The following is a 24,106-nucleotide window of genomic DNA, read 5'->3' as shown; positions in this document are numbered from 1 at the left end:
CTTAAAGGAGCATTGCTCTCACGCCTCCCTTTTTCTGATAATCAAATGGATAGCACCTATCCATTGTATCCAATAATATGTTCCAAGAAAAAAAAACAGCAGCATGAATGTGAAAGAAAACAAAAATCATCCCCACTCCCCTCCCCTACACAAATGACATCTGAATATATTAAGCACTGTCTTTGTGGTGCTTTGGGTTGTCTTGTGGGTCTTCTTATGAGTTTTTCACCCAGAGTAGGATATTTCTGGCTTTTGCTGCAGCTTACCATCGCATTGTTGAGAATCTGCTTTCTCAGCATGTCATGGTGCCCTGGGTTCAAGTTCCTCAGCGTTCCCTTCTATGAGTTGAAGATGCCATCTGTTCATCCTGTACGATTCACCACCTGATGTCAAGACCCTCTCACCCCACCCATATGGAGCTTGATAAACCATATGGTTGTTTTTTGTTGCATAGCAGGAGCGCAAAGCAAGGACTGGCAAGGCACATGTTGAACACCCCCCTCCCTGTCAGTTCTTGATGCATTTTGCACTGGTGACTTACTGGAATTGTTTCATTGGTTATTTCAGTCGTGGATGTTTATAGTTCAATGTTTTAATGGAGTTGTTTTATTGCTCATTTTAATTATGGTATATTTTAATTATTCTGCATTGGTTTTAATGTTTTGTAAAATGCTTAGAAGCCACCTGGGTATTAAGCAGTGTGTGTGTGTGTGTGTGTGTGTGGAAGAAGAAGAAGAAGAAGAAGAAGAAGAAGAAGAAGAAGAAGAAGAAGAAGAAGAAGAAGAAATGTGTAGGCCTCATTCATACCCTATTTGCTTCAATTCAGATAAATTATTAGAGGAGAGGAAACATCAAATAATGTTACCACTGATTTTCTTGGCAATGCCTTTGCATCTTTAACAACTGCATGACAGGCAGAAAATCAAACTGTGTAACTTTCACTATCACTTCACTGTTTTAATTTCTTGTGACCACATAGCTACTTTAGGGCCAGGCAGTGTCAGTGGGGCAGGGGCAAATCTAACATATAAGCAGGAAGGTTGGCAAGCTTGATTTTAAGTGCATCTTAGGGACCTGAACCAAGCATTTGAGCATTCTGCTTGGGCACGCTTAATTACCAGGAGAAAAAAGCAAACTGTCTTGCTGCTATTCTTTTTATAAACTCATGTCTGCATTAAATGAAGATAAAGATGGCCACACACACACACACACACAAAACTACAATGGAGAATTTGTTTATAGGCTGTCAGTAAAGGGGCCATAATGCTGTCCTTCATCATTGCTTGTCATACCACTGACACCCTATAAAACCTCTGCCTCTGCATAACTCTTTATTTGTCTCTTCCTGTGCCAGCTTAGACCCTGGCAGGTGCCTGGCATGTATCAGCAGTATGATTTATTACCTCATTTAATAAGCAATGTGAAGAAAAGAATGAGATATTTTCTTTTAAAATTACAAATTAGGAGCGTCCTCTCTCTGCTTAATGACAAGAGCCCTGGCTTCATCTCTATTTGAGGTGCTCCATTTATTGCCCGGGCAGTGGGGATGCTGCCTGTTGTTGTTGTTCTTGTCGCTCTCCAGCCTGTCCCTGGAAGTGAAATTTATGCAATACCCCAGCGTAAAATGAAAGCATCCTAGCTGAATATTACCAGTATATTGACATGGCAAGCTTTCCTGAATGGATTCCACGGACAATAAATAGCCAGGATGTGTTGTCTCCCGAAGATTTAATGACCATTTCATTTCAGCTGGATTTCTCTTTTCCACATAACAATATAACTCTACAGAAAAATTGCCCAGACATTTCCCTCCCCACCCCACACCCCTGGTTCTAATCTTGACACTGAGTATGTAGGTTTATGGGAATGCTAGACTTTGCCAGCTTTGAGCGGACTTCCCGTGGTTAGAGACATTTCCATGCAACCACTTCATGCTCTGAACAAACAGGTTGGACAGTCATTTCCTCTTTCCAGAGAAACCTGGGAACTGTCAATCTGTGAAGTATATGTAAACCAGGAGCATGTTAGTGTCACTAACCCCTCTACCTTCTGAAAATATGCAGCCAATAGTCAGAGTAGGTCTTGGACTTTTTGTGAGGTTTTTCCCACCTGGTGCCTGCCTCTCCTTCTTGCTGGATGCCCCACTCCCTTACAAGCACAGATTGTTCTGTGATCCTTGTCTGTCTGTATCTAACTCTTTTGATGCCCAAGTCCCTCTGAATCTGCCCCTTTTGGCTCAGGACTCAGACAAATCCAGTGCACAGCCCTACTATTTACATAACAAACCATGTACACATGGTTGCATCACATTCACACAATTAATTGCATTCATGTAATTCATGGATAGCTTAGCCCATGGTGGCTGGTAGGAATAGGTGAACTTTTCCATTTCGACTTCTGTTCCTCTTGCATTTTTCCAATCTTATGTTCAGTTCTCTGCATTTCCACACATGTTTGCATTTTAAAAAGAAGTCATTGTGAAAATTATTTAGCATGTTGGTGTGAATTTCTCCACACTATTTTGCCTAAATGCACATCTTTGCAAATAATTCTTTTTTGTGTTATTTTCACTAATATATGCATTTTTGTTACACATTACTTAGCTAGAGAAATGCATTGCAAACTTTGGAAAGTGTGAATTTTAAAGGATGGCTGTGCTTTGGTTCACTTATTGTTTTGGAAAGAGTTGATTAGGTAAGCTCACTTTAAATGACTACTCAGTACAGGGTCAATTGAGGGGGTGGGGGCATCCTTAACAACTGGAGATACATATGGTTTGATCTATTCAAAGAAAGAAATGAATTGGATAGGGTGAGGTGCTTCGTGCAGTGTTTTTTTTGTTTTGTTATGAATGTACTCAATAAAGTTGTTTTTGAAAGGGCAAAACTGCAGGCGGTGATACAATTCTGTTGTTTATGTTGAATTAGAAGGCAAAAAGAGAAAGGGAAAACTCCCAAAGGCACGTCTCCTGATGCAAACACTGAAGGATTGAATAAGACAAAATACTGTTTGCTTTTATTAGCAAATTCTTTGCAACTGTTCACTTGCTACAAGCTGTTGTCCAATTGCTGTGGTTGCTCTAAAGTCGATTCCCTCTTGGCCTTACCCGTCAAAGCCCGTCAGTTATCCTGACTTCACAGCCCAATGTTAATTTTTTTTTCTGTGTGTCTTTTTGCATAATTAATAGGACTAGCAAGCCCATTTGGAAAGGGCATCATTTACAAAACCATATGCCAGAATGTTCATCTGGCCTTAGGCAGAAGGCACTGGAGGGTCAATGAACACCCTGCAGTCATTTTGGCTGTGATTATATGGTAGATGGAAGTTTGCCAACAGTGAATGTGCCGTGAAAAGGTCTAAAATGTCACTGGCTTCCTCTGTGTGTTTAAGCGAAGAACATTTGCAATTTATGAAGCATTTCAGAACGGGTTCTACAAATAATAAGGAGCTCTGAATGAGCTAGAAAGGAAAGCTGCCGAGTGCTGTGTTGGTAAATATGTGGTGTCCAGTGTCATATGTTCTCAGCTCAACCATTCATAGGTAATGTTTCCATGTTCTCCTCCGTGTCTTTGCAGAACACTTGAGAGAAAAGCTGGAGGAATATATGGCACGTTTTGTCAAAGTGAGAATTGTGCGCACCAAAAAACGGGAAGGGCTCATTCGCACCAGACTACTTGGAGCCTCAATAGCTAAGGGAGAAGTCTTGACCTTCCTCGACTCCCATTGTGAAGTCAACGTGAACTGGCTGCCTCCTTTACTTAGTAAGTTATACTGGAACTTACAACATTAGGATTTTCATGGTACTGAAACATATACTTTATCTCGTGAATACATTCAGGATGCACAATGTGGCTTCCAACATTTTATTTAGGACAACCCGCCAACAGCATCTATAACTCACCTGTGTATTTGGACCTGGAAGTGAAACTTCCTAGACTGTAATGCAAAATAGGATTAGCAGAAGAAACATGATGAGAATTAAAATGTTTAGGGTGGAACTCTTATTCATTTGGGCTGAATTCAGCACTGGTAGCTTGAGTCGTCCACTAATGGATCTTGATTTTGAAACAGCCTTCCCCAATCTGGTGTCGCCCAGATGTTTTGGACGACAACTCTCATCAGCCCCAGCCAGCACAGCTGTTGTATTCTGAAACATCTGGTAAGCACCATGTTGGGGTACAGCTGTTTTAGAACACCTGACCCTATTCTTTGCCTTTTATAGAATTATTTGTTTATGTTGTTAAGAAGAACTTAAAAATGAATATTTCCCCATATAATTTAGTTACTTTTCCACTAGTCCAACCTAGTGAGGATGGATGAGCTACAATGGAAATCACAGCACTTGAACCAGGAGGACAACATGTCCACTTGAATGATTCTCACAAATCTGCCTGGAAAATAATTCAGAACTGTTATATTTGGGGGTTACTTCACTGGAACTTTGGAAATCTGAGCCTGTTGACCATTTACCATCTTAAGCAATGGCCATTTACCATCTTCATCAGTGGCTCCCACCAAGAGAAGCTATCATAGCTATGCATCTAATGTGTTCTATGGGCTCTCTTTTTTGTTTCGTTGGTGCTGGTCATTGGCCATAACAGAAAAGATTTGATTTGATTTGACCTATGCACCAGATTTCGCATTTTTCATGAATGTTGTAATACAGCTCTCAGCAACTTAACTATACATCGAAATATACATGCTGAGAGAAAATATACTTTTTAAATATTTGAAATGGGTATGTTGCTCAGATTAAAACATTAACAGAGCAGAATTCCGTGTCAAAGTGACACAGGCGAGAATTAAATGGATATGCTCCTCCCTTGCTTCTGTCCTCAGCTGCTATCAGAGAAGAAGCTGAGCTGCAGAAGTCTGGTGTTCATATTTTAGGAGCCAGAATGAGCAGCATTTTCTCAGTGCATTCTTGCTGTACACACTCAAAGCTAAAATGACAATTCTTTTGCTTTCTGGTTCTTATTTTTTTATTTTTTGCTTGCTCGCAGACTCCTTAGGTGACAGATTGGGGACAGCTTAGAGCAGCAAAATGACAGAGATATAGATGACTTGACTTCTGTGGGTCTCGCTGGGATGTGACTCTCTTTGAAGAACTATAATGGCTTCTAATCACAGGCCGAGTGCATAAAGCCCGTTGCTGATAGAGGCTGGATGCAGATTTGAAAACTGAAATGATTTTAGGGCCATGGGGAGATGCTGAGGCAATTTTCAAAACTTTGAGAGGCGGAGGAAGAGGAGAAGTAAAAGCCTAAGGGATTCACTTCGTGGTAAATGTGATAGATGGCTTGACTAGACGTACCCTCTTTTTTGTATTTTTTTTGCTTTCGTCTTTCAGATCAGATTGCGCTAAACCATAAAACCATTGTGTGTCCCATGATCGATGTCATTGACCACAATCACTTTGGGTACGAGGCACAAGCGGGAGATGCCATGCGTGGAGCCTTCGACTGGGAGATGTACTACAAAAGAATACCAATTCCGCCAGAGCTCCTGAGGGCTGATCCCAGTGACCCTTTTGAGTAAGTAGCAGCGATACCAAGCATTAGAATGAGACATCGCAGGCAGCAGTTGCAAGAACTGTGGCTGCAGCAATAGAGGCAGGGCCTTCTGGGCAAATTAACCTCAAATTAAAGATGGCAAATGGGAAGCAGCAACAAGCAAGAGAATGGTGGGAAAGGTCAAGATGTGGAATCGCAAAAAGGGGCAGATCACTCTCTAGAGTTCCACTGCCCCCGCTGCTCTCATTTGAGCAAGGAAGAATCCAGCCAGCAAAATATTCCTGTTCTTTACTGGTAGCAGGGGGGGGGGAATATTGGGAGTGATTGGGGAATAAATGCATCTGTGCTGATTTTCTTTACTATTCCATGGAGTGGCCTTTGAAGAGACATTAGTTTATTATTTCTTTGCTAGAGATTGATGCAACAGATGAATCAAAAGTAAGCTTGTTTTCAGCTAGCAAAGCCCCTATGTATGATTGATGGTGTTGCTACCATATACATCCTGCTATAATTTAAACACAGGGGTATAAGGCAGCTGACTTGTGAATAATCTCAGATAAGCCATTGTCTTATCCCTGGTATTGGGTGGATGAGATAATTCACAGTAACAATCTCCCAAGGCACCACAAAGTTGAGTCTATTTTTATTTTTATTTTATTTTTGCCTGTCATGCAAAGGGGGATTTATCCTCATCAGCCAAGAAAGTGAGAGGAGAGGGCACCAAGGGAGAGGAAGTGGAGTTATGGCCAGCGATCAAAACCACAAGCTAGTTAAACTGAAGTGCTTAGTATTCAGAAGCTGATTCGGTTCTTTTCATGTTAGAGGGACTAAATCAGGACACGTTCAAAATGCTGCAGTTAAATGGAGTCCCATGTATGCAACCAAATAACACTAACATCATCAAACACCATTATTTTGTGCACAGATGCTAGTTACTCTTACTAGAGTACCAAGTAGCATTCAGACATGATTGCTGCCAACTTTCCTAGTTCCTTTCCATTTTACGACTTTGAACAGGCAAGAAAGGGTATATGATTACTGTGGTCAAGCCCTCTTGGACAGTGGATTTGCATTCCTGAAATAACCACAGCAAGAAAACGTAAGGCTGTGGGAAAGAAGGGAATCCCTAGCCCAATGACCCATTGACCCACACCAGCTTGATAAAGCACAGCAAGGTCGGAACAAGAGAGAACATGGTAAGATAAAGCTGAATGTAAGGCAAATCAGGACAATCAGGGAGCTTATTGGTCCAGCAAATGCCTGGAGCCAGCTGTGATATTAAGTAGATTTATGGCAAAGACGGTGTCCCAGTCTCTTCCTCCTTGTAGGAACACTGGGGGTTTAAAGGAACTGTATTTTATTCTGAAGGTTTGTACTGAAGCCTTCTGCTGCTTCTGGACATTGTATGGCAGTAGAGGAATATCCTTCCCAGCTGCATGTGCTCCTGGAAATCAGTCCAGAGTCAGAGGTTTGAGGTTTGCCAACTTCCAGGCACCAGGGATGGAGGGATTGTCTTCCCCTACATAGAAATTTGAATCAGCCTCTCCCAGGTCCTAATCCAAACAGTCTCTAGCCACTACACTACTTTGCTGAAGTTCAGTTCCAGGACATCAACAAAATTTCACCACCAGTCTTGAAGCTTTACACCTTTCCGAAAAGTGTGCTCAATTGCTTTAAGCACAATTGATCAGCCCATTTGTTTGGGATTATCAAGGCTTGCTCTTTTCTTAGAGGAAGCAACGCAGACTGGAGTTTTTTTTCTTGCTTCAGATTTACATTGTGTTCCTAAAGTTTGGTAGTACATAACTCCCAGCAGAGGGACAAGTGCAACTTTAAAGGGAGATTAAAATCTGTTTGTTCTGTTTAAAAGTCTGAGAACTATTAATGCCTCCCCTGGTACTTCTAGCTTTTAACTGCATTTCACTCCTCAATAAATCTACCTGCTGCAATAAAATAGGGAGCACACGACTCCACGCCATATAAACAGCACCAACAAGCCATACCTAGAGGTTTGCATATACATTGGCTTTACAAAAGGTCACAGAGCTGAATGGAGCCTCGGGGATCATCCAGCTCAACCTCCAGCACAATAAAGCAAAGTAAACTTCACTCTTCCCAAAATGCTCAAGTGATAGTTCTATCTTAAGATGACTTCCTTTGCTTTGGTTAAATCCACCAGTGAAATTATATGCAACTTCAGCATGCAACACGCCCCCTTCTCCCCATACACATAACTCCCTTTTTATTTATTTTATTAAAAGTTGGATTTTGCCATGTGCCATAGTCCAAAATACCATTACTGAAAGTATGGGAACCATGTGCTTTGGTTTGCAATCAGACCATCCTTTCACTTGTTAATAGTTTGCTAAATATACTTGCTGTATGTCATCAGAGTCAGCTCTAACATATCCCTCATCTCACTCTACATCATCATCAGCTGCTGGCAGGTGGGAGCAGTGGACCCCCTAAACTGGCTTGTTGCCCTAAAGTTGCCATGGAGATTGCATTTCTGTTGCCCATGTGATCAAGATTCAGCTGCCAACTTCCCATCAAGGCTGGCATCAGACTTCAGGGGTCCCTCAACATGGTGCTGCCATTGGCCTTCCACACCTCAACTTACATACACACATCCAATATGGCCACAACATCCATGCTGTCATTCTTTCTGCCTCCAAGGCAACAGCACTACCCTTCTCTCTGTCATAGGGCAAGTGCTGATCTCTTGTGAGGCAAGGCTCTGGCCAGATGCAGTGAGAGGCAAGGCAGGGTTCAGGCTGGGTTAGGGATGGAGGAGAAATTCAATTCATTTGAGCCAAGGCACAGACATCCCTTGAAATTCATACTTCTGTGAATTTTGCAGCTAAGGACTGTGTACAAAAATGCATATATTAGTGAAAGTGGGGTACAGAAATGTAGTGGCGTTTCGTGAAAACATTTTGAAAAATAAGTATGTTAGGTAAAATTGCATTAAATTATTAGGAGAAAATCACATTAAAATGTTGCTGAAACTTCAAGACGACCTTTTTAAAATAAAAAAAAAATGTCATAATCTGATGTGGCAATGTGGAGAACTGAACTTAAGAATGGAATAATGAGAAACTGAGGGAAACCAACAGCTTTGCCCACCCCTAGACTGAATACAAGACAAGGCTCTGGCTGGATGCAAGGCAGGTCAGGCAGCTTCAAGCTAGATGTAAGGCAGGGCTTTGGTTGGATCATAGCTGTCAACTTTCCCTTTTTTTGCAGGAAATTCCCTTATTCCAGCGCCATTTCCCATTGAAAAAAAAAGGGAAAGTTGACAGCTTTGGCCGTTTCCCAATGCAAAAAAAGGAAGGTTGACAGCTCTGGGTTGGATGCAAGGCAACCTCCATGTTATCTCAACTCTGTGTTCTAATATGACATTTTAGGCCTGTCCTTGTAACCAATCAAATGGTAAACTAAAAGGTTAAGACTTCACTGGACAAAGTTATTGAGAAAAACAATGCAAAGGAAATAAGTTCAGGATTGCTGCGGGGGGGGGGCGACTTTGGGCTGGCCCTGTGCCTCCTGTTGTTTTAAAACAATAGATCAGCAACAGTCCCTTGTTTAATATCAGCATCAGCCATCTTTACCTCACAAGATGGCGGAGGGCAGCTGCTTGTGAAGCAAACAAATTACTGGGGTTAAGGAGACCCAATACTCTGACAAGAGAATGTGGAGGATAAACTGGGGTGGGGTGGGGTAATACCGTAGTTCTTGCCCTCTTTTATGGTTTTGGAAAGTGCAGGCAAGATGATAGTAAGCCAGTTCCCAGCATTTGAGACAGAATGCTGAATTCCAAACAGCTGAAAGAAAACTCCCGCTCGTGGATTTGAGGGGAAGTGTGTGAAGTGAGGACCATTTCCTTAACTTTCCATGTGCTTTGGGATAGTGGAGTCCAGAAACAGCACACTAGGTGGGGAGGAACTAGTGCACTAGCTTCCTGGCAGGTGGATCGCCCTTGCTTACTGGGAAGACAGGGGGAAAGAGGAGAGATTGGTGCACTGCAAATGCACTAGTGGAGCCAATCTGGTGCTCCTGCCATTGTGTCTGCACTACAACAACCTTCCCATCACCTTGCCCTCTTCCTCATCAGAAGCAACAGCAACCCCACCTGCTGAGAAGGTAGCATAGCAGCTTCGCCCCACTGTCTGAGCCACTTCCCTTGCCTGCTGAATCCTGAAACACCAGGCTTGACTCTGAAATGAAGCTCTCAGAACAAAACCTGCCACTACAAACCATTCTACCCTGTCCTTATTACTGACATAAAACACAGGAAGTAATTAGCTGGTATAGAGCAAAAGTCGCTGTTTTGTAGGTTTAATTTGATTTTATGCTAAAGACTGCATTTGGTTCTATTTAATTAAAACTCCTTTGGTTAATAAGTTTCCTATGGATTCAAGGATTTCAAACGGTCGCCTCTACCTTTTGAGAAAAGGCTTGAAGATGCTAATGAGGTTAGTATAAGTAGCGTATAAAAAGAATAAACAAAGAAAAATAAAGCAGATACTGCCTAATGACTGCACACACTTTTTTAAATTGAATTTTGTTCTTAAAAAGGGGGGGGGAGCTTCAGTTAGCAAAGGTAATTATCAAAGTATCCAAAAGCAAAATGGAGCAGGTTAGAAAACACAGTTACCTGCTTTAAAGATAAAAAGGCATATAGCTCCAGGCTCAGTTAAGCAGAAAATGAACATCTGATGCCCTTCTTAGTGTTCCCCCTCTATGAGTGGTCTGGTGGGTGGCAACCCGAGAACAGGCTTTTTTCTGCGGTGGCTTCCTGTTTGTGGAATGCTCTCCCCACGGAGGCTCACTTGGCACCTTCACTACATATCATAATAACAACAAAAAACCCACCAATAACTCCTTTCCACAAATACATTTAAAAGGCCACAGATTGTTTACTCGGTGCCTAAAGATTTTGATGGCAATGATATTACTTGGGCACTGGGAAAAAACTGCACTCATGAAGAGTGCTACATCTGCAATAAATTGCCATGTAGAGGCACACTGATATGGTGTCCTTGGTTCTAATAACCGTATTATCTTACTATGGTTCAAACCAAGTGAAAACCTAGCCTTTGGAGAGGAGGGTGGAATAGTGCTGGTTATGTCATGTTTTTAAAATAGAAACTAAAGGCAATGCATGCCTCAACACAATAAGAAGGTCACACCATCTGCTTCAGATGTGTCACGCATCTGAAAAGAAACAACAATCAGTGTCTGGTCATTTTAAAAAAAAAAGGAAAAAAGATAACTGTCTGCCCAACTATTACTGCAGAGGATGCAAGCAGAGAAAATTGTATGACTATGTCTTGCCCCTACACAGACAATCAAAGCTACTTTGCCAGATAAACTTTTGCTGTGACAGTGCTAGGCAGCTTGCTGAACAGCCATCGGCAGCCTTAGCAGGTAACATTTGGAATTAAATTACCTCTTTTGACCATCATCTTGCTTTGCAGTGGGAGCAGAGGCTTCCTACAGGACACTTTATTGCTGTGCAGAAATGCTTGATTGTGGAGAATTGGGACACTCTTACCCCCTTGAAATACGAATTGTTAGTTTATATTGCACTTACATCCATATTGTCGCTCACATAGCAGATTGCTTCCTGATTACACAGCAAACAAGAGCCCAGCTGCAGAAAATGCAATCTTTGTTTTGGTCCTGGGGTTTTTTATCCATCTTTTTTGTTTTTTAATAATAGTAATAATAATCATCATTAAGTCCTTGTTCCATGCACATGGAATTATAGAGAAGATAAAAGAAGAAATTTGTTTGAATTTTTGTAGTCCAAGTTATGTGCCGTCCCATTCCAGAATGTATGATTCTGCATTCAGCTCATGATAGGAGGCAGATGATGCATAGAAAAGAAGAAAAATCTGGCAGAATTTATGCAGCGCACTTGGAGACACAACCAGAGTCTTCTTGGGGCTGCTAGGCCACAGTTGCCCAGACAAACCAAAAGGGAATCAGGCGCTCCTCTACAAAGTCTACCTTAGGCCTAAGAAGTTACGTTTGAGCTATTTTCCCTGTCATTTCCTCTGTTTACTGTGCCTTGTATACTGGCAGGTTGTGTTCTATATTGCAATAAGTCAATCAACAATTCTGAGTATGCAGCTTTATGATCACTTTTCAAAGACTATGCAATGCTATGTTTTTTGGACATAGCAAGATAGCATGCTATGCCTTTTGGTTTGCCACAGTATTTTTTCTTCCACAATGTGGATACCAATTGCTGGTGTGCATCAAAGTTGTAGGGCAGCCTTCCCCAACCTGGTGCCATCCGGATGTTGTTGGAACACCAGTCCTGATGGGAGTCACAGTCCATCAACATCTAGATGGACCAGGTTGGTGAAGGCTGTTGTAGGGGTTCCTGGGACATCTGGGACACATGCACCTCATTATCAGTTTCCTCACCAGTGTGCTAAATTGCAGGGGAGAGAGTGTTGCTATTCAGGATGCAATTCTATACCAATAAACATGGGAAGGCGCCTCATTAAAGCCAGTGGGGCTTTTTTTTCAGATTAGGCATGTAGTACTGGAGTGCCTTGCTACTGAGTAAGATTGGAGAGTTTGGACATAACATTTGATGGTATATTGTTCAATAAGTTATATAACAAATATATATCTGTTTCCTAGTCAAGAGGGAAATGTACACTCCGAAGCTAAGGTTTCCAAAATTCTGCACTGGTAGCATGCCCTTTGGATAAAAAGTTGATGGTTTGGGGAGAGCACTGAAGTTTCCCTGGTTTCTGCTCTCCATGGTTCCATGGCTCTGCTTTCTCCCTTTCTAAGTAAAAATAAATTGCTTCTTTCCAGAGCTGTCAATTTCCTGCTACATTCCATTAACTTGAAAGGATATTTGGGGGTGCTTTCATATGTCATGCAATTGGTATCGAATCAGGTCAGCACATGCGCTCCAGTGGCTAATTTCGGTGCGTGTCAAAGCAGTAAAGTGGTTGCTGTGCTGTATGCGGTGGCTCCCGTGATAAGCATTGTGTTTGTTTGGCTAGCAGTGTGACTCCGCTGCCCTGCATTAGCTACCTCTGCCCTGAGAGATAGAAACCACTGAGAGCCTAGCCAGCAGCACTGCATATTAGTGGGCAGTTGCTCCACTGAATTTTGAAACTTGGTTGTCAAGGGACAAAGTTTCAGTCAGTGTGGGACTCTTCTGTATCAAGGCCCCACATCACAAGATTTGCCTCATACGGAAATTGACTTTCCTTATGTCATTGTGCTTCCTAAACCTTGCCTTATAAATTGAAGTAGCCCAAGGTTCGTTTTCCTAAACTGTCACGAATGCCTTTTAAATTGAAGAATCCCAGGGTAATTACTGGAGCCAAACACATTTTCTGCTGAAATGGTAGAGAAAGAAGATCAGTAGGAGAAGGACAGGTGACCTGATGCCCTGGGCAAACTACTTGAATCTGACAATAACATACCGTATTCATTGACGTGACTTGGCTTTCCAAATTTAAAGAATGAATACATCCAGACAGAGAAAACAGAATTTGCAATCTCCTTAAGAAGAAAGGTAAAGTATACTGCTTTTAAAAAATAATAATAACAACTCTGTTGAAAACCTTGGCCCAGAGCATGGGCCAAATTTGAGGCTAAATTAACAGTTTGCAAAGTGGCATGGTTTAGAAGCTTTTCCCTACATAAAATTAGTTAAATTCACAGCAGGGGAGTTTTCCATCCCTATGTAGTCACCTGTAATGCCCCGGGAGAAGAAGGGGCAGGAAAGTTTGCTTCCATGAACTTCCTTAGGTTACCTAAGGATACAGGCCATTACTACTAACTAAATACTGAACAGCACTCTGAGTCAAGTTTAGCTTTTTCCTGCTGTGCAAGCATTCAGGAGTGACTTGTGCAGTGGGGCAGAGGTACAGCAATAGTGTCCCAGCCACAGTGGTGCTTTCACTTTCTAGGAGGGGAAACAGCAAGTTTGTGTGGGCAAGAACATCAGATTTGTTCCATGCAGATCTGGATGCTGTTGTTGATGCTGATGCTAAAGGAGGCCCAAGACCCATTTTTAAATAATCCTGGCTGTGTAGCAGGCACTGAAAAAGCAAACAATGTAAGCCACCGATGGCTAATTTTGTGGGATGCAGTACTCTTGGCAATTTTATCCGCACCAGCAAAGTCTCCCAGAAAAGGTGTTTAAGAAGCTACCGTACAAACACTGAGAACGTACTCTTTGTGCTCTTGGAAGCAACTTTGGGTGGTCCTCAATGCCATTCCTCCTAAGAGAAGACCCGCTGAAGTTAATAGGCATGGCTAATGTAGGTTCCTCAATTTCAGTTGGTTTCCAGCAAAAGATGAGAACCAAACTTCTTCAGCCTCCCTGCTGGAAGAGTAGATTTCTGTTTATCCATTGGCAAAGGAGAGGGTGGAGGTCTAAGCACGAAAGTGTCAATTGCGCCAACCATGTGATAACTGAAATGGCAAGAATAATCTTAATAAGTAAAAGTACTGATACTAGTCTGTATAGTGAGTTGCTGTCGGTCATGGCATTTCATGAAAATTCTCTGAAACGTGAATATAATAAGTAATTGGTAGCATGGTGGGTGACATTATCATCTGGAATTGAAAGAGAGAAACTTACTTAGGCGCCCGCTACCAGCCACTGCAATTACCAGTTTGAACTTGTGAAGACTGTCTTCTGTCTCTTTCCTTTTCATGAGAATATGCTTAACTATTTCTTCAAATTCATAGCTCAGAATCTGAGGGTAAAATGTCACCTTGAAGTGAGAACTTGTAAATTGGTCAAGCCCTGCTGACTCTTATACATGCATCCAAACCCTACATGATGAAAGGGAGAGAGAATCATGGTAAAGGAGGAACGCAATAAAAACATTTGATTTGGCTATAGATATATTTTGCCTTTTATAAGAACAAATTTACACAGAGACCATGATGTCATGGTGGCAAAAATTGACTATGCGTATTCATCTCAGATATCAAATTCCTAAAAGTACTAACTTACTTATTTACTTAATACGCTCCTGCTCCAGGTTTTAGGGCAAACCTGCCCAAGGTGACTAACTGTAATGTCTGCAATTGTATAAACTTCATTTCTATTGAGCTCTTAAGGCATGACATCCCAATACACTGATGCCGTATCATGTTACAGTACTTCATTGCTTCTGCCCGAATGGCACTCCCTGACCTAGATCTCTCCCCATCCTGCTGTAAACCATAGCAGTACATTGTGCAGCATAGTGGCTCAGATACTGAGCTGTGAATCAGGAACTGCTCCACTCATGAACTCTCTAGGTGCCCTTAAGTAAGCTGCTTTCTCTCAGCCTCTGCTCCACCCCACAACTACAATCCTGGAAAATGATACCACAGACTTAGCTTAGCATTCTGGATGGCTGGGTGTAGAACCCAACACCAGTCTGTAATAATCACACTTAAGTGTTCCAAAATAGAAGCATTGCAAATTGCAGTGGGGAACCTGCGACTTGGCAGGCATTGTTGGAGTGCATCAGTCTGGAGAGCCGCTGGTTCTCCACTCCAGCCTTCCAGTGCTGCTTAAGGATTGTAACTAGGCAATGTTTGAAATCAGGCATAGGCAAACTCGGCCCTCCAGATGTTTTGGCACTACAATTCCCATCATCCCTGACCACTGGTCCTGTTAAGTGGGATCATGGGAGTTGTAGTCCCAAAACATCTGGAGGGCCTTTGCCTGGTTGAAATCTTGAAACACTCTAGAAATGGTATGGTGATAATAGGGAGAGACTCATCCATCAGCTTGATGCTACAGCAATAGGTAAAAGGTAAAGGATCCCTGGATGGTTAAGTCCATTGAAAGGCAACTATGGCACTCATCTCGCTTCAGGCTGAGGGAGCTGGCATTTATGCACAGACAGCTTTTCCGGGTCATGTGGCCAGCATGACTAAACTGCTTCTGGTGCAATGGGACACCGTGACAAGTGCCAGAGAGCACATAAACGTTGTTTACCTTCCCGCCACATTGGTACCTATTTATCTACTTCCACTGGTGTGCTTTCGAACTGCTTGGTTGGCAGAAGCTGGGACAGAGCAATGGTAGCTCACCACCGTCGAGCAGATTCGAACCATCGACCTTTCACCTGGCAAACCCAAGAGGCTCAGTACTTTAGACCACAGTGCCACCTGTGTACCCACAGCAATAGCCTCCTGGCAGAAGCATGCTGCTATTTTGCTGTAAAGGTGAGGGTGAAATGGCAGCAATTCTGGGGCCGCACAGACACGCTGGCAGAGCCAACCCAGCATTCCCGCTTGCAGCCCCAACCTCACTGCTGCCTCGCCCTCCTTCTTCCTCCCAACAAGCGGTAGTGATGCTTCTACCAGGAAGCTTTTGCTCCTCCGCCGCCACAGAGGATGAGCCTCTCCTGATGTGGAGGATGATTAATGCAGCTTGGAGCTCTTTCTTATGTGTCTGCAAGTTTCTCATCCCCACTCTTCTTTGTTCCTTTTCTTTGTACTGTGCTGTAATTGCATTTCCAAAAATCCACAATTTGCTGTGAGGCGAACAAAAAGCTTGAGGCTCAGCACCTTTGGGTTGTCTCCATTGTCTCTTAATTTTTGTGTTTGTGTATTCACATTCTTCCTAGCATTTGAGGCTATTGTTTACTTTTAATTACCCATTGGATCAGTTAGCCACCCAGAGAGCACATTCCTCTCCAGGTAATGAGAGGGAAAGCTCATTGCCCACATTTGTGGTTTTGCTTTTTGCTTTTCCTGCCTGCACACAGAAAAAAATGGGGAGGAAAGATTGGCTGATTCTGCAGAACTGCTCAGGTTTTTGGGTGGTTTTTTTTGTGAACGCCATAAATGGTTTTGTGTTCCCTTGAGCGTTTGCACGTGGCTGAGCTTTGATTTGGAAGGGTGGGGAGGAAGCGCTCCAGAAACACAGAGAATGTGATAGTTGATACTTTATATTTTCTAAGCAACTATGCAGAACATTTGGAAAGATGCACAGATAACAGAACAATGGTGGACAATACCAGAAGGCTTATATTTTCTTAAGGGGCTTCCATTAAAATTAAGAGACATTGGGGTTGTTCCTCTCCGCACCAGGCCAAAAAATAATATTCTTTGTACAGAGCTCTCTGCTATTTCTGCCTCTGTGTTTCCAGTGCTCAGCTGGCTGACCAAGGATGAAATGGAGCTCTTTCTTTCAGATGTAGCTCTGCAGTTGTGACTGTCTCCTGAAAGGGAGTGAGGAATGCCAATGTCAATGATGCCCCTCACACACTTCTCCCGAGTGTTTCTTCGCCTTAGATTGTCATGTATGTATCAATACTGTTGCTAGCCAATCATCTTCATTTTGTGAAGAATTTCACTATGGAAATTAGACTTCAAAGATTCAGGTTCATGTGTACGGGCTGCATCCATTCCTTTGCTAGCTGGGTGAATGCCCTAAGAGGCATTTGAGTTTGGTTAGACCTGGCTGGAAGGCAGTGAGACAGGGGAAATTCTGATGTTGGGAGTGGGAATGTGGGCATCAGTTACTACTAATGTGGGTGAGGCTTGCAGCACACATCAAAACTTCAGTATTGGGGGATTCAGAAACTGGCTTGTCTGCAGCAGAAAAGCCAGGGTTTTTTTGGATCTGCAGATCCAATGCACTATACAAGGGTACAATTGCATGTCTTGCCCATGATATTTTGCTGACTGAGGTGGAGAAATGAAATGGTCCCCACCGCAAATCAAGGTGAATCAAACTCATATTCTGGTACCTGAAGCAGAAAAGCCCTAAAGCACCTCTCACTCTTGCTGGCATAAAAATGAAATAATCAATTAAATAACTTATTTGCCGCCTTGTCGTGACACCTAAGGCTTGCTGCCTAACTCTGCCTAATGGTAGGACCAGCCCTAAGGCCTTTTCCAAGCTTGTGGAGTAACTTGTTGGGGACCAGGATGAGACATTTCAACTAGCTTGCCTGGTCCTTAGACAACGCACCTTTTATTTCAAGACGACACTAAACTTGTTTTGCCACTTGTAAGGTCACTGAATTGCCTGTAACACATGACCAAAAGCTAACAGCTTATCATCTGACTTTGTTAAAATTAGCTTATTTGATGTTATTCCCTCCCCAAGTCAGAACAATTACCTTAAATTGGAAAAGTGAGGCTCAGTGATGTGTCAGAATATTTGCCACGCATGATGCAAATGCTCAAATTGTAGGCGAAGCTCACCTTCCCCATCTATTTATTGTAAGGAAAGCTAAAGTCAATTATTTTTCACATGTCCAATTGCGGACACAAGACTGCCAGCGGTCACCAGACAGCTGGAGAATGGCAGATTACGGGCTTCTACCCCCACCTACTGGCAAAGAAAGGTAAACTTTACTTTAAAACTCGCTTCCAAAGGTCGGTCTGTTATTTAATATCACAAAACTAAACTGAGAGTGCAGATCTCATTCAGAAAAGGTAGTCAGTGGCCGGTTGCTGTAATTATATTCAGACGCATTTTCTAATAGGCTTGTGTACGGAAACACAGATCTGCTTCCTCAACACTAAAATGCCTCATGCAGGGAAACTCTGTGGCCACAGGTACATAGAGAAGTGATGCTGGAGCACCTGGAACTATTCTGAGCAGTTATGGAAGAGATTTACCTGACAGACGGATGCCAACCAACCAACCAACCAAAAAAAAAAAAAAAGGACCTAGCAATTGAGAAACTCCAGGGCCGACTACTCATGGCATTAGGCACATGTTTAAACAAGCATATTTAGCCTGTCTGCTTCTGTTTTGGAGAAAATGCACCCATGGATCCCCGATCTTAAATGTGCTGCTGATCTGGATTGGTGTCCCACTATTTTTCTGCTGGAATTCATTTCCCTTATGGCTAATTTTTACCCCTGAAAGTGTGGTTTAATAAATTTTATTTACAATTTCCATAACCACACAAACAAAGTGTGTTTTACGGTAAATAAGCACTTTCAAGAGCAAATAACAGGCAAACATCTGAATAAAATCCTGTAGAGCCCTAATGTTGATGATGATGGTGGCGGTGGTGATTTCTTTATACCCCACCCATATGACTGGGTTTCCCCAGCCACTCTGGGCGGCTTCCAACAAAAGATTAAAAATACATTAAAACCATCAGTCATTAAAAACTTCCCTAAACAGGGCTGCCTTGCATGTTGAATGATTAAAGAATGTTTGGCCATATGAATGGTCTAAGTAAGTTATACTCAAAAGAGTATACCCACTGAAATCAATGGTCTTGAATAACTCCAAGGTCCATTGGTTTCAATGGATTTATCCTGAGCATGGCTTAGAACCCCCACTCAACATTTCTTCTTCTATGACTGTGTTCATTTCCATTTAACAAATATAGCTAACCAACAGTTGCAATCTGCATGCAGAACAAGGTGAATCACATATAAAGATTGCTATACAAGGAAAAACCAAGCTGCATCTTGTGACAATGAGATGCTCCTAGAATTCCATTCATCTCCCTTTCAAGGGAAGATTCCAGATCACTGTGGCATATCCAGCATGTACATAGATCCCAGAATGAATGAAATAGCATTATCCAGAAGGGTTAAAATCAGTGAGGGGTTTCTCAGTGACTTCAGGGTGTGTAATTAGCCCAGTAAATTCCCCCCTTTGCTAATATATCTAATGAAGTTTGGAATTAGAATATTTCCACATAGTTCTGTGCAACAGATTACTGAAAATGTCATCAGAGCTGGATGAATTGCATTTAGCTTCCCAGTTCATATGAATAGGTTGCACTCTGTGATGGGTTCCAGACATTCAATTTTTTAAAAAAGGATTTATATAAATTTTTCTATGCCTTGGATTAGCATTTTTTAAAAGTATAGCACTTATTTTTTAATATTAAGCCGCTTTGATTTATTGGCTGTATTTTTAGACCACTTTTTTTTAAAAAAAAAGCCTATCTCAAGTTAGCATTGTACAGTTATTTGAAGAAAGAAGTATGGCCATTCATCTTGCTGAAGGCTCTAAGGGTGGTGAAAACTTTAACACATTACACCGATGGCTCAGTGAAGATATTATCTTGCCAGCTGGAAATGTGCAAGGGAGCATACTATTAGACAAGAGTGGTTTTGATAATGAAACATGCAGTGAGACTCTGGCGCTCCTTGTACATTTTCCATGTGCTCGAGTCAAGTGGGGTGTTAACCAGAAGGTCATGATATTTCTTTACTCACCAGAATTATTTTCCATTTGCCTGAGTCTGCACATAGGTGGAAATCAGCACAGAATCGACCAAACTAGAGGAGATCCTGCCATGAGTCTGAGTTGTTTTAAAATGAGCAAATATTAAGCCAGACAGCTATCAGTCAGATGAAGGGCTAGGGCCTAATCCTGTGGGCTATTTTTAAGTCATAAGTGGTGGTAATCAATGTAAGTCATACTCAGAATAAACCCCTGAAATCAATGAACTTGAGTTTCTTGGGCCCTTAAATTTCAATGGGTCTGCTCTAAATATGAATATGACCAACACTGTTTATCACCCAGTGGTTCTCTTTCCACAAACAGGAGGAGTCCTTCCATTTGCAGAAGAACCTTTCACCTTGCAAGGGCCTCTGCTAAAGGAAGAAGGAAGGTGACTTTTATGGATTTCCCCCAATGCCACATTTTACTCTGTTCTGGAGATTCTCAAATCCAGATGATCGGAGCAAAAATCATTGTCGTTTTCTTCAGTTAGTAGAGGCCTCCACTGGATCAAACCCTCTTCCTGAACAGAAGGGTGCCATTGAATTCAGCCCCATGGCTTTGAGCAGTACAAACAGTAACATGAACCCTCTTGATTAAAGTGTGATCCAGCATTGTACAGTACAGGGAACCCTGGCCCCAACCAACAGCAAAGCAAAGTTTTTTTTTTTATCAGCAGGGTCAAACTACAGAATTACATTGGTACCTCGGGTTACATACGCTTCAGGTTACAGACTCCGCTAACCCAGAAATAACGCTTCAGGTTAAAACTTTGCTTCAGGATAAGAAATCGTGCTCTGGCGGCGCAGCGGCAGTGGGAGGTCCCATTAGCTAAAGTGGTGCTTCAGGTTAATAACAGTTTCAGGATAAGAACGGACCTCCGGAACAAATTAAGTACTTAACCCGAGGTACCACTGTCATGACAAGGCTGATCCTTCTTGCATGTTTGCTTCTTGTTTCTGTTTACTAAATAACAGTTGTGGGGAAGAGGAAGCATCTGGGTAGGGACCACAGTGTGGCTGGGGGCAGAGCTGAACTTTTAACTCTTTGCCCCTACGCAATCCTGATCTGAATATGTCTTCTCCCACTCCCGCAAAAAAAAACACAACGCTGCTATTTGCCCTGGGAGCATAGGGGCTGATGCAGTTTTGCACTCCCAATGTCTTTTTTTAAGGGGCTGGTCACCCTCAATGTTCAGAGGGTGTTTGGCTCTGCCCCCTGGCTCCCCATGCAGGACATTGCATCAGGCATCCTCATTCAACTTGAGAAGATGGCACCTTTGCTTGGGAGGGAAGTTCCCATTCATTCTGTTGGTTATTGGAAATGTAGTGTCTGTAGCTTTCCTTGCCCAGGACAGAATAGCAAATGGATCTCATGGCATCTTGCCTTTTCATATTCTAATGCCCTTCTGCATTGAAATAATTTAGTGCCGCAACTGCTTCAAATACAAAGAACCTCCCACGGTGATGGGAACTAGAAATCAGTAAAACTACAGAAGGCGATGCCCAGTTCTCTTTGTGAAAGAATGTGCTTACTAAATCAACTGTGTATTGATTTAAACATTTGTGGCACTACTGTTGAGCAATAGATAATCCAGGATTGCTAAAAACGCAAGTCGGCTCTTGAGATTCTGGGAATGAAACCTTCAAGTGAATCATTGGACTGGCTCTGCAACAGTGTTAACAAGATGTGGAATGGGCTGTCCAGACCCCGCAATGCTACTTCTGACTTGCTTGGCACAAATCCACTCCATTAAAGATTCACTCCTTTAAAATTCTGGCATGCAGCACAGGATATGCAGTCAGTCAAGAGAAGAAAGTGCTCTCAGGAGAGTCGTCTGGCATTTTTAAGGAAATCGTTATTCTGTCTTTAAGGCTGTGGACTTGTGTTGCTATTCTTCCTGAGATTTCAAAGAGAACTACTTGTTAGGGAAGCTCTTTGGCTTATTAGCTCCATACATGTTTGTATGCCTTTCAGTTTGACCTGTCAGAGGAGGTCTTCGAGGGCAGCCTTATTTGATCCATCAGTTTTCCTTCAATGCACCCGACAGTAGCTGAACACAGTCACAACATACCATTCAAAATAAGGAAATATAACTAAGACGGATTCGCAAATATTCATTCAAAGCATAGGGTGTACATAGGGTAATGTGGTGCTGAAGGATCAGTTTAGCTGCAGTACATGAGTCCAATAGGAATGCTTCAAATTTTAGATTTTCTGTGACTTTTGATACCAGTTCACCTGATCTGCACCTCCACACCAATATACAAATCAGAATATAGTTATTCTTCTGATTTTATACTTGTGTTGCAGGTTTTGGCTGAAAATATGTGTCACTTCTGATATAAAATACATTTAGAAATGCATTTTCTGAAGGAAAATATGACAAAAATATGTACTGTGTTTACTCGAATCTAATGCTCACCTTTCCGGCCAAATTACATTGTGAAAATAACGGTTAGCATTAGATTCGATCGCACATTTACATTTGCCAGCAAATCCTTTTTTTTTGGTTTCAAGGTTCTGAAAATTGAGGTGCGCATTAGATTTGATTCGAGTAAATACGGTAATTAATGCCATAGTTTCTTTTTAAGTACAGACAAGGAAAACAGATCACTTTTTGCCTAATGATCATTATAGCATGTTATTATCATACACAATTTTTTAAATATTTATTCAGAGTGGGTATGGTGTACAAATTAGTATCACTATGCAATTTTATGAAAACTCAGCCTTTTAATTTTTATTTTGAAACAGACTTTCTATATTCCTTTGCTACCTCCAGAAATCCCCCACCCCTGGTACCAGCATTTTGATATTGAAGGCAGCATGGCTTAAAGCTTATTTGGATTTTTACATGAGCTTGTTAAAGTTTATTCTGCCTTTCCCAAATATATAGGCAAGGGGTGTCCGTAGTTTCTTTCCTATTTGTTATGGATGGTCCCAGATTTAAAGTGGACCATAAAAACAATAGAAGAATGGTAAATCCAGCAGCAGCACAAAAAGTGTTTTCTTCTGCAGCTAACACAGTGTCTTCTGCTAGGCAATTGAGGCATATGTGTCCTGTGAGCAAGATTATACAGTTCCAATATTTTTAGGCTGCCATCCAATATTTATTTGCTTAGGAGTAAGATCCATTTAATGGGGCTAACATCCAAGGAAACATGCAAAGGGATGAACATCAGTAAACAGGGCCCTGGGCTACCACTGAACCAGCCCACTGCCTCTGCGCCTAATTTGACAGTTCCTGGGATTCTGCATGGGGTCTGACAGTGATCCTGCCTCGTCTAAATTCTGAGAGTGCCTTTTAAGCATATGAAACATCTTTCCAGATCAGGTCAAAGGCCCAACGAGTCCAGCGTTGCTGTTGTTGTTAGTGTTGTTGTTGTTGTTGTTAAAATATGTATACTGCCCTATACCCATAGATGTCAGGCTTCGGGAAAATGGCTTCCTCCCTCCCTTTGGCTGTGGATAAGCAGAACAAAGCGAAAATAGTATCTTACCAGTTAAATATATTTTAATGATCACAGCAAAATAACAAAGATTCCATTCTTGTAGGAAAGGTGCTCCCAATTAAGGTTTCCACCCACTTCCCCCCAACTCACCCTGTCACTTCCTCATCTGGCAACTTGATCTCGCAACCATTTGGCCTTCTGTGTAGCTACCTTATCTGCTCTCCTTGACCTTGGACTGAGCACTTGGACACTTTCCAGCAAAAAGGGAGTCTGTTAATTCTCTCTCTCCCTCTTCTTGTTCTTCTTCTACTAGCTGTTACCCACTCAGTTCTGCCCAGCTGTTGTCTTCCAAACTATGTCCCTCTGCAAACCACTGCTCCAAATCTATACTGCTCCACTGCTCCTGGGCACCTTCAGGATCCTGGTCAGGAGCTGGGGGAGGGGGAGGGGGAGGCCCCCACCATTCCTCATCAGAGTAGCTCTCCTCAGCCTGGTCTCTGACAGTAGATCTCAGGACAGTTCACAACATAAAATTAAAATATGAAAAACACAAAATCAATAATCCCCCCTTCCACAACACATTTAAAAGGACATCAGATGTTACTTTTCCCTCCTGTGTTGTTTTCAAACAACTGAATTGGAAGAGCCAAATAAATGAACAATTGTTAAATTTCAACCACTAGCTTCTGCTAATAGTCTCCTTAATGCCTTGATTATGCAGATGTACACAAGAGGTCCTCTATCTAAAAGGCTTCTCTCGTGGGAGAACTGAGCTGTACATTCCTTTGTGTCGGCCTTCCTGAACTTTGGTCCATAGATGCTGTTTGACTACATCTCCCATAATCTCTCAACTACTGGCTGGTTGTGGGGTTTTAGCCCAAAAACATTATACTCCCACAGTCACCAATTAGGAACCTATGACTATCAGAAAC

The 24,106-nt window shown here is 42.1% G+C and overlaps 1 protein-coding gene across 3 annotated transcripts in view; it reads left to right on the top strand.

Annotated features, from left to right (window-relative positions):
• GALNTL6 (polypeptide N-acetylgalactosaminyltransferase like 6) overlaps positions 1-24,106 on the top strand; it is a 460,100-nt gene that overhangs the window by 357,366 nt on the left and 78,628 nt on the right. For all 3 annotated transcript variants that reach the window (XM_033159707.1, XM_033159705.1, XM_033159704.1), the window contains exons 6-7: positions 3,576-3,761; positions 5,351-5,534. In XM_033159707.1, the coding sequence (XP_033015598.1) occupies positions 3,576-3,761; positions 5,351-5,534 (370 nt within the window). The remainder of the gene's footprint in view (positions 1-3,575; positions 3,762-5,350; positions 5,535-24,106) is intronic.

This window comes from Lacerta agilis, chromosome 9 (genome assembly GCF_009819535.1).
Source record: "Lacerta agilis isolate rLacAgi1 chromosome 9, rLacAgi1.pri, whole genome shotgun sequence".
Taxonomy (NCBI): Eukaryota; Metazoa; Chordata; class Lepidosauria; order Squamata; family Lacertidae; genus Lacerta; species Lacerta agilis.
The sequence above is the reverse complement of the archived record's forward strand: the minus strand, read 5'-3'. Positions and strand labels throughout refer to the sequence as shown.